General features: G+C 48.0%; 1 protein-coding gene across 2 annotated transcripts in view; it reads left to right on the top strand.

The window, feature by feature from the left end:
* Window positions 1-11086, top strand: part of LOC107314438 (acyl-CoA (8-3)-desaturase-like) — a 40478-nt gene that overhangs the window by 26252 nt on the left and 3140 nt on the right. Inside the window, exons 1-9 of one of the 2 annotated variants that reach the window (XM_015863638.2) lie at window positions 4540-4767; window positions 6183-6293; window positions 6599-6796; window positions 7583-7684; window positions 8168-8296; window positions 9241-9301; window positions 9420-9496; window positions 10166-10263; window positions 10594-10690. In XM_015863638.2, coding sequence (XP_015719124.2) covers window positions 4573-4767; window positions 6183-6293; window positions 6599-6796; window positions 7583-7684; window positions 8168-8296; window positions 9241-9301; window positions 9420-9496; window positions 10166-10263; window positions 10594-10690 — 1068 coding nt within the window. In that variant the 5' untranslated portion in view covers window positions 4540-4572. Of the gene's footprint in view, window positions 1-4539; window positions 4768-6182; window positions 6294-6598; window positions 6797-7582; window positions 7685-8167; window positions 8297-9240; window positions 9302-9419; window positions 9497-10165; window positions 10264-10593; window positions 10691-11086 lie in introns of those variants that run through there. The other variant, XM_085548237.1, reaches the window with a different exon arrangement.

Raw genomic sequence — 11086 nt, 5'->3', positions numbered from 1 at the left:
GGCACTGCTGGTGCAATGGTGTAAAAGTGGACCTGAAGCTTGCTGCATGTCATGTGAGGAAATTTACCATTGTAACCTCTGTGCTGTGTTCTGGGAATGTCAGGAATTTAATTGCGTTGTTGATGCTGAGCAGTGCATGGGATGGTTTGACCCCCATAGGGTTAACTAAGGTTGTGCTTTCTGTGCTCTCAGCACCATGTAGCTGAGGCTGCCATGGCAGTGCTTCAGCTGGGTATGCTCCCATAGTGGTGACCTTGCACAGAAAATTCAGGCTCCAACTGGGAAAGTGAGACTGCTACAAGCTTTGTTTGCTAAATAGTGATATAGAACCCACATCAGAACTTGGCTCATGTTGGCCACTGGGACAGTGTGGTGGAAGAGCTGCTCTCAGCTTCATGCGTGGAAAGGAATCCCAAGGGGAATCAGGCTGACAGCCAAATCTATATTGACTAGTTCCATATGGCAGTAGTTTGCTGCTTTGATCTCTTATTCCTGAGGAGTTTCCTAGTAAGAGATCCATGCATAGTGAATGTGAATTTTGGAGCTATCTTTGTTGAACACTCAGGTCCATAAACACTGAGATGTCTACAGACCTCCATTGGAAAACTGCTTTTTTTTAGTACATATGAATATTCTTCATTTTAATTTTCTCTCTCTCTCTTTCTTTTCTATCAGCATTTAATTATCTTAGGATGCATTTCTTTGTGCTTCACTAAGGATATTTTACCACGGGAAAGAAAGTAGAAGGGATCCATTACAACACCAGGTATTTTGAAGGAAATTTAGATTTACAGACTCACAATGTATTTTTGCTTGTCCAGTGTCCTAATTCAAGGTTTTATCCTCCATGTCCAAAAGCAGATTCATCATTGCTTTCGACCTTGTAGAGATAAAGACACAGATTGTTTGTGACTCGCAGTATGGACTGATGGTCAGAGTCCATCAGGTCATTGGTCAGTGAAATAAATGTACCAGTGGAAACTGGTGGAAATGCACTCGTAAGAAAGAAGAATCAATTGGTCAGAAGCGGAATCTGTCGTTGTATCTTTTAGATGTACACTGATGTGAAGTCTTTAATGCAACTCCTCATTTGATGTTCTAGATGGTTCACATCGATAATTGTGTAATAATGTAACAGCAGACCATTGAAAGGTTCCTGTAAAAAGAACAGCCAAACAAAAAAGCCACCCAACAAAGGCACTATCATCTTTCTGTAGCTCAGGCTGCAATGCTGGCAAGGCTGTCTGTGGCACTTGTTCCAGGTTTTGTTTGGCTCTTGGGCACAAAACTAGCCAGGGCGATGGGAAGAGAACAGACTCGGTGCTGTGGCCAACTAGGTGAAAGGCTGTATTTGTTGCATGGCGTGGCTTTAGCAGCACAAAGAGCTTGTGTAGTGGACACAAAGGCCCTGGGTTTAATGGGAGAGTCAGGAGAGTGGCGAGAAACACATCGGGAAATAGAAAAGGGAGGCAAAGAAGTGTAGGGCAGAGGAGTTTTCATGGGAGGAATGCATTGAAGGGGTATATCTGCTCCTCTGAGCACTGCAGAAATATATAAGCTACCTTGAGTAAGTGAAGGCCATCTTGCTGAGATGGCATGGAATGGGGAGAGAAAGGGAATTTAGATATCTTTGCTGCATTGATTTTTTGGTGTTAAGGGAAGAAACAGTTTCTGAAGAAACTGAAAAAAACACAAATAAATAGAAAATTGAATGTTAGTGTTAGTTTTCTTGTCCCCTTATGGAGTATAATCTAGAGATTGGCAAGATAAGACTCTGAAAATATGCCTTTTGGAATGGAGTACCTGGAGGATGACTTTGGTGTTGTCCCATCAGGGCTTTCCTTGCAGTGGCATGCAGCTGCACCTCACCTGGCACCAGTGCATAGAAGTGTTTAAACTGGAATACCAGGCTATGGTGGTACACATAACTTCCTTTCTACATGGAAAATAGCTGCAGGACAGTGATTCCATTTTCAAAGTGATTTAATCATCTTCAGCTACTCTGCCCACCTGTTCGTGTGTCAACACGAAGCTCTCAAGAAGGTTGCCTTGTTGGTAATACTGTTTCTTAACGACTGTGCCCCCAGTTTTGAGTGTCAGTGTCCCTTCTCACACATCTGATCACCTCTGTCTTGTGACTACCTTCTTTCAGCAGCAACTGTCCATGCTCTCTCTCCTCTCACATACATTGATGTGTTCATAGAATTATAGAATATCCCGAGTTGGAAAGGGCCCATGAGGATCTTTCAAAACATGTATTTACACAGCACCTTGCCAATAAGGCCGTGCGCCAGGCCCGTAGGTGTTAATGTATGAAATGACTTTATAACAGTTAGAACGGAGGGAGATCGTTTCATACCAAATGCCACACTCTCTAACCATGGTTCATCCTGCTACATTACACAATTGTTTCCAGCAGAGCCATTTTGTTGCCATTTAGGTCCTTGACGTTTCTTACTGGACTAAACATTGTGTAAATGTACTTTTTAGCTCGGGGGTTTGGTTACATGTGAACGGGGACGGGGGATGTGGGAACTTCAGGGTAATCCACGACGCTGCCTGGAGCCAGGTGTTGGGCTCAATGGTCTGTGTGAGTAGCTTCCATACAGGGACATTCCGTGATCCTATGGCTCTGGGAGGTAGCATTTGGAAGGTGCAAGGAATACCCCTTGCTCTGCCATGGAAAATTCCCAGTGTTTCTTAATGTCTACCTGCATTTCTATTTATTTACTTATTTTAAAGATAAGAAATCTAATTGAATTTTCCTTTGACATATCCCAGCATTTCGAAGAGAGTTGGTGACACTTTTTCTAGCCATGGGACAGCGCTGAAGAGCTGACTGACTTTACACGGCAAACGAACAAAAAGATCCACAACCTCCTGTTACAGCGCTGTCATTGGCACCAATTCCACCCTCTGCAGAGGATCTTGGATGGGCCGTGGGGGATTGTCAGGTCTGGATGCCAAGGAAGCAGGCTGTATAATAGCACTTAATTAGTACAGGAAGCTGCAGACATTGCAAGTGCTCATCGGGGTGAGATTAAAGAGAGAAGAGTTCCGTTCTAACAGTGCCCTATCAGTGTGATGTCATTGGCGATAACTTAGAATGAAGACATTCTGCTGTTATCTGCAGCTGGAATCAGGGGGGTCTCGCATTTCCTCTTTCTGCAGATTTCTCCTTGGAAAAAAACCCAACAGTTAGCACCTCACTGGCTCAGTTACCAGCCTTAATTTACACATTCCTCAGGGCATGCTTGTTTTTATCTTTGCTCTTCCCTTCATATGCTGATTTCTGGTTGCTTTTTCTGGCAAGTCTGAAACCTCCTCCCAGATGACAGCCTTCCACCAGTAGTCCACCACATCTTATACTGGTTGTTACCCTCTGTCAGGTATAATTGTTGCCTCTAATTTTTAACAGTTAGCTTTTAGGATAGGACAAACACTCCATGCAGTTAATGTGGACTGAAGAAACGCTGTTTATAAGCAAACCCAAGAACTACTTGTTAGTGTCATTGAACTGTCAGTAACCCAAACAAAGAGGTCTGGGTACAACGCTAACTTTCCTTGTTCAAGCCATTCAGCTCTTGCGGCTCATTCCCAGCGATGCTGCAGCTGCTGAGCAATGTTGCAGAGAGCTGGAATGCAGGGAACTGAAACACCCGAGTTTCCAGCACTTCCCTGCAAGGGAAATGTTGCTAAATATGGTGCTTTCCTCCCGCAGAGCAGCTGCTGGAATTGCATTGGCAGCAGCCTGAATCATGTAACTCTTCCGCGTTTCATTCTGTTCAGAAGAGCGGCTCCCGACCCTGACGTCCTCTCTCCCCTGACTCCCTGGCCCTGTTCTCAGCCTCCCTGCTGGCACACCACAGCACCATGCACTCTGCACCTTGGGCTTTGCTCAGGGTGAGCCACAGCCAAGAGCTGACTCTGTTGGTGGGACTACCATGCAGGTTCAGACCCCGCTGATCCCTCTGTTATCCCGACTCATTTTCCTCTGCTTCAGGAAGGCTGGCAACCCTTTCAGTCCTCCTCCTCTGTTTCTCCACGTATCCAGCCTGGTCATGAGGTTCTTGTGAGCTCCGTGATGTGTTTTAATGCAATCACCTAAAGCAATTCAATGAAGACTGATTGTGTTAGTGCAGACAGCCACAGCTGGACGCAGGATGCTGCTATGTGTGTAACAGCAGCTGGCTTTCCCTTGCAGTCATTATAACAAAGCCTTCATTCTCTCCTGCGTGAGGCCCACCGAGATGCCCCGCGCAGGAGGAGCTGCTGGTGCAGAGACAAAGGAAATTGGGGGAAGCGGCAGAAGGGCGTGGGGCGCTGATTGCGCTGCGTGCTCGTCCCCGCACGGGCGGATCAGGCTTTGTTCGGGCAGCATTCGTGGCGCACGCTGCAGGGCTCCCCGCGATGCTCAACGCCCCGCGATGCTCAACGCCCGGCGGCCACACGCAACCCCGAGGGGGAGGGAGCGAGGCGATTCGAGCCAATGGCCGTGGAGCTCCGGCGCTGGGACGGGCTAGCGAGGAGGCTCGCAACAGGAGATCGCGGCCGGTCGCGGTGGGGAGAGCCATGGAGGAGCGCGGGGCTGAGCCGGGGATGCGCCGCTTCACATGGGAAGAGATCGCGCAGCGCACGGGACGGGGCCCGGCGGCGGACGAGCGTTGGCTGGTGATCGATAGGAAGGTGTACGACATCAGCCGCTTCCACCGGCGGCATCCGGGCGGCTCCCGCGTCATCAGCCACTACGCCGGGCAGGACGCCACGGTGAGGGGCCGCGGGGCCGGGATTGGGGCCGGGTAGGGACGGGGAGTGAGCGCTGCTGGAGCGGGGAGCGGGCACGGGGCGGCTCGTGTGCCCCCGCTGCTGCCTGTCTGCACCGCGCGCAGTGAGGAAGCACCGTTGTTTTCTGCAAGGAAGAAAGAAAGAGAGGGAAAAAAAACCCAAAGAAAAGAAAGAAAAGAGCTCCGCTTTGCGTGTGCCGAGCTCTGCGGCGGCGCTCTGGGCGCTGGCAGGGACAGGCGGCCGTCCCTCCGCTCCGCTGCTCGCCCCGCTGCCGGTGGCCATTGGGCTGAACGCGTGGGGCCAGCCCGGCACGGCCCGCAGCCCCCCCCCGGCCTGAGCTGACCGCCCCCGAGATGCTGCGGAGCTGAGCCCCGGGCTGCGCTGTGAGGTTCTGAACCCACCTCCGTCTCGTGTTTTGAACCCAGAGAACGAGCAGTGGTGTTTTTTTCACCTGGTGGTCTGGTTGCCATGTCGGGCCGGACGGTGCCCTGAGCACCTGAGGTCCCTATTCATTGCAGGGGAGTTGGACCAGATGGCCTTTAAGGGTCCCTTCCAGCTCAAAACAGTTCTGTGGCTGACATTGCAATTAGCTGATAAAAGTAACCGTTTTCCCTAATTAGAATCTTCAGCGTAGGAAGCAGGAAAAAGAAAGTTACTGGGGGTGCTCTGAGGGGAGCCAGCTGGGAGCACGGGGCACCAGCTAAAGAAATGAGGATATTCCAGTGAGGTATGGACACATGGACTTTGGAGATCACCCTGCGATGTGCTTAGAGCAATGTGAGGGTTTTGAGAGCCTGGTGTAGGTCACCAAGAGCTGCTACCATCTGTCTGTGGTCCCTCCCACCCCGTTTTTCAGCCAGCTGATTCTGCTTTTGTGCTGATGTTTTGTCCCTCTCCCTAGTCTGGCTTTCATTTCCTGATATGAAGTATGAGGACAATAAGACAGAAGCTAAAGACAAAAGAGGGGAGTATGTGGTTGAGGTGACAGATCTCGGGGCTCAGCAGAGCGCGAAAGAGAAGGGTGGACGTGGCTCCAGGTGATGTGCTTTAGTGGGAGTAGCAGTGAGTTTATAGCTCAGCTGGATGATCATGGTGGTCTTTTCCAACCTTAATGGTTCCATGAAATTTTAAGGTTAGATGGGAGTAAGCCTGTGTTCTTTGGTGTGCTGTGCTCCATAGCAACCTGATGGAAACTAATTCAGAAAGCTCAGCTACAAATAATTATTCACAGTGAGAAGAAAGCAGTAAGGTTTACAGCAGAAATATCAGATCCTGCCAACTCTGCTGATTGGTTTGCTTTTGACTTAATCCAGGATATCATGAAATAGCTTTATTTTGCTACTACCCAAAGTGTTTTTTGTCATTTTTCTCATCCCGTTCCTATGTCTGTATTTCAGGATCCTTTCATAGCATTTCATCTTGACAAGACGCTGGTGAAAAAGTACATGAGCCCACTCTTGATTGGGGAACTGGCACCGGATCAACCCAGCTTTGAACCCAGCAAGAATGTAGGTATCTCAAAAACTTTGGTATTTGGGTTGAAGCTGTGCTGGTTACTTAGTGGCAGCCAGAAAGCCCATCAGTCACCCATAGGTGGGAATGGAGGGAGCAGATGCAGTCAGCTAAGAAGGTATCCTAGAAGTTGTTGCCTACTTGAGGCCATGATGCAGCTGCTGATGTGTCTCTGAACTGACTGACCCCCAGCACTGCCCCATTGCCATAGCAGCTCCCTGAAGAGGAGACACAATGCTCCTCTTGGGGTTTCTGGGGTATTTTCAGCTCAGTGGGTACATGTTCTTGCATCTCCCCACAGAAAAAACTGGTAGAAGATTTCCGTGAGCTCCGTGCCACTGTCGAGAAGATGGGGCTTCTCAAACCCAACCGCGCCTTTTTCCTCCTGCATCTCTGTCACATCTTGGTGCTGGATGTTGCGGCGTGGCTCACCATCTGGTACTTTGGATCATCCACTGTGCCTTTCCTCTTCTCTGCGTTGCTTCTGGGCACTGTCCAGGTAAGCAGCTAAGCTAAGCACAGGAAGTGACTGAAGAAAAAAAGGCCCAGAATCCCCAAGCAGCCATCCTTTGAGACAAAGCACAGGAGAAATTCTGGTCTTTGTAGCCTTTCTGAAATTCTGCTTCTCCCTAGGGTTCCACTGGGGAGTCAAAACTGCGGTACCATGACATGAATTTTTTGGTAGAGCAGGCTTCATGCTGCTTTCTGCTTCCCACAGCCCATCAAAGCTCTCCTTATTTCCAGCTTTCCTCACGCAAAATAAAGCCATGCTGCACTTCTGAGGTCCCTTGTGCTGGAGCTCTAAGGAACTGCGCTCTGGCCAAGCCACCAAGTTCCCATGGGAACATACAGTGAGTTAGAGAAGAGGGCAGAACAGCTCTGAAAGCCCCAGCTATTCCTGCTGCAGCCAGCTGATCCTTTTGGAATTACAAGTACTCAGAGAAGGCAGCAGCAGGCTGCTCCTAAAAGGGGACTTTGTTGCCAATTTCAGTACAGTTTTGTAAGAGAATGAGTGCTGATTGTTAGCTCCATTAGTTTTTCCTTCCTTTAGTCTGGGACTAAAAGTCAATAGCAGAGTCTGAACTGCACTGCTATACAGTAAAAGGTGATTGTTTGATCAGGTATTAGTAACGGAAATGCTTCTTTGTGATTATGGAATGTGCTCTTGCTGACCAATGATGTCTTAAGGGGAACGTGGGAATGGTAAGTGTAGAGGAGAAACCCCTTTGTGGAAGCCAAGATCCCCCCAACTCTTTTTTTTTTCTTTTCTTTTTTTGCCATCCAGGCCCAGGCTGGCTGGCTCCAGCACGATTTTGGACATCTTTCAGTCTTTAGTGAGTCCAAATGGAACCACTGGGTGCACAAGTTTGTGATCGGCCACCTGAAGGTGAGTAGTCACTGCTGGGTGATCTACCAGAGAACAGCCCAGGAGTCTCTGCTGTCAAAAACAACTTCTGTATAAGAAGGAAGAAATGCAAAGAGCTGCTCGGGAGGGAGGACTAAGGGCAGAAGGTGCAACTTGTTAATGACACTGTATTCTCATCTCTGCCCTGAAAAGAGCCTGTAGTGAATGGGGTTGGCCTCTTCCCCTGGGTAACTGTGATAGGATGAGAGGGAATGGCCTTAAGTGCTGCCAGGGGAGGTTCAGGTTGGATGTTAGGACATGCTTATTCTCAGAAAGCGTGGTGAGGCATTGGAACAGGCTGCCCACGGAGGTGGTGGAGTCACACATCCAGGAACTGTTCAAGAAGCGCACACACGTAGCATGGAAGGACATGATCAGTGGGTGTGGTGTGGTGGGGGTGGGTTGGGGTTGGACTTGACATCTTAGTGGTCTTTTCCAATCTTAATGATTCTATGATTCCTGCAGGGAGCACCAGCCAGCTGGTGGAACCACCTCCACTTCCAGCACCACGCGAAACCCAACTGCTTCCGAAAGGACCCTGATGTTAACATGCACCCCTTATTTTTTGCTTTGGGAAAAAAGCTCTCTGTAGAGGTGAGACCTAGTGAAGTATGTGAGGTCGCAGCATGCAGTTTTGGAAAGCTGAAGAGAGCTGGGAGGCAAGAGACCAGCTGGTTTGGTGAATGGGCTGTCTCAGTATCTATTGAATGAATGGAAAATGCACCTTGCCATTAGTGGCCTTTGAATTAGTTTGGGTGCATACAGGGACATAATGGAGTTCCTTGGGGGTGTCAGCAATGTGATCTGTTATCTTCATACAGGAATGCTGAGATATTAGCAGTGTGGGGAGGATAATCTGTTCGCCCCCATTCCTGTAGGCACAGTTTAGTGTCTAGGTGTTTATTTCTGTGCCTTGGAGACTAACTGTGTGTAGGTGGGAGTTTTACACACTGTCACCTCTGTCAGTAATATCATAGGTTTCTCTTTTTAATGAGGCTCTGTACTGACAGCAAACTGTTCTCGGTGCTGTGTGGTATCCGTTCTTAAGCAATCGTGCCCTCTGTAGGACAAGAGCTTCCAGTGCACTTTACTGTTTGTGATGCAAGAAACTACCCAGCCCAATGCACATCCAAGGCAGGGAGAACAGGTTCTGTTCAGAAAGCATGGCACAGCAGTCATAGACTGAAGTTCCAGGGAAAAAATGAAGCCAATAGCATAGTGGAGTCTGGTATTGTTTGACAGGATATCTGTTTCATAGTCATAGTATCATAGTCTTGTGTGGGTTGGAAGGGACCTTAGAGATCATCAAGTCCAACCCCCAGGATTCAAGCCTCCTGTGTAGCAGAGCGGCACTTCTACCACTTGCGCCACAGGGGATTCGAACCCGGGCCCCAGTGTTGCAAAGCAGCATTCCTACCACTGCACCACCAGGGCAGGTATCTGTTTGATACGATGTATCTATGCATGCTGCTTTAGGAATTGATGATGTTGTATATGCACATGTCTTCGTGGCCTGTGTACTTTGCTTATTTTAACAGCTTGGTGAACAGAAGAAGAAATTCATGCCTTATAACCACCAGCACAAGTACTTCTTCATCAGTGAGTAACCCTACATTCTACAGTTCTGTGCCATGTTCTCAACCCCTCAGTTTTTCAGTTCACACCAGTGTGATTAAGAAGGCATGGCTGATGTCTCCGCAATCTCTCTCCATTACAGTTGGTCCCCCAGCTCTGGTGCCTCTCTACTTCCAGTGGTACATATTCTACTTTGCAGTACAGAGGAAACAGTGGGTGGTAAGCAAACTTTTGCTGGTCGTGGCTTTTTCTCGAGTTACAGAAGCATTTGAGTATAGGAAGTGCTGCATTAATAGAAAGATCTCTGAGCCATTCATCTCCCTGTCAAGAAGGTGAGGTTATATGATCAGGAAATTAATGTTTGGTGGAGGAGAGTGGCTACTTTCCATGCAGCCCTTCCCTGAAAAGTTCAGTTCAGATCTGGGTAACAAAAGCCGTTCCCTGAGTGAATGGTCTGATGTGGTTGTCCAGCCACCCTCCATTATATTTGGTAAGTCATGGCAGTCAGGTGGTGTCCTTGGTGACTGGAAAAAAGGAAGCACTGTTCCCATGTTCAAGAAAGGGAGAAATGAAAATCCTGGGAACTATAGACTGGTCAGCCACACCATGGAAGACCTGTCCATGTTAAGACATGCAGGAGCTAGGGAGGTGATTTGAGATAGCCAGCATAGCTTCACCAAGGGCACATTTTGCCTGGCCTATCTGGTGTCCTGTGATTGAGTGCCTGCACCAGTGGACAAGGAAAAAGAGCTGATATAATCTACTTTGTCTTCTTTAAGGCCTTTGACGTGGTCCTACATAGCAGTCTTGTCTCTAAATTGGAGAGAGACGGATTTGGATGCCAATAATTCTTCCTCTTGATAAAATTTTATATTTCTTCCCTTACAGGACCTGGCCTGGATGCTGACCTTCTACATCCGATTCTTTCTCACCTACCTGCCCCTACTGGGCGTGAAGGGTATCCTGGGGCTTCATCTGTTAGTCAGGTATCATTCAGCTTCAAATTGAGTGCATTACCTCTGCTTGGTTCCCTTTGTATCACCTCTTCAGCCTTCTGGCTATCTTTTGTTTCTGCTCCCTATTGCATTCCCTTATTCCTTTCAGCATGACAGAGCGTGTTTGTGTCTGTAGGAGGTCTGTGTAGGCCTGATCTGCCGGACAGATTTTTGGGGTTCCTGGCGTTCATTTTATCAATTGTTGAGTAGCTTATATAAATACAAAATTGTATCAATTGATGATTAGCTTGTGTAAGTACTGACTAGTTGAGGTATTGGTGTGGGATCAGTGATGGTTTTGTGTTGTTTCTGTATGCACAGGTTCATAGAGAGTAACTGGTTTGTCTGGGTTACACAAATGAATCACATCCCAATGCATATTGATTATGATAAGAACGTGGACTGGTTCTCTACCCAGGTAAGACCTTCTTTTTAGAGAGCTGTGTCCTTGAATGAGGGAAGGTGCATAACACCCAAAGAGCTGATCACAGCAGCAATGTGAAACCGAGAGAGGAAAACATAAGCAGCTTGCCCTCACTGTGTGAAGTTGAGTGATATGTGCAAATAAAGGGGGTGCAGAAGTGGGAAGGAGGCTCTGAATGCAGAATACAGATTTTGTCAAAGAAAAGAACCAAAGATGTTACAATGGTCTTCAGATGGAGATCTTCCAATGCACGAAGGGTGGATCTCACGCTTTGTGTTCTGTCTCATTTAAAGTCTGAAGGCATTACATAGTTTGAGAGATGTGAGGAGACCTGCACAGCAAGTCAGGGTTTTTCATCATACTGGGGAAATCATGTCTTTTCTCCTAAAC

This window comes from Coturnix japonica, chromosome 5 (assembly GCF_054131305.1).
Source record: "Coturnix japonica strain WE chromosome 5, WE-NBRP24, whole genome shotgun sequence".
Classification (NCBI taxonomy): Eukaryota; Metazoa; Chordata; class Aves; order Galliformes; family Phasianidae; genus Coturnix; species Coturnix japonica.
The sequence above is the reverse complement of the archived record's forward strand: the minus strand, read 5'-3'. Positions and strand labels throughout refer to the sequence as shown.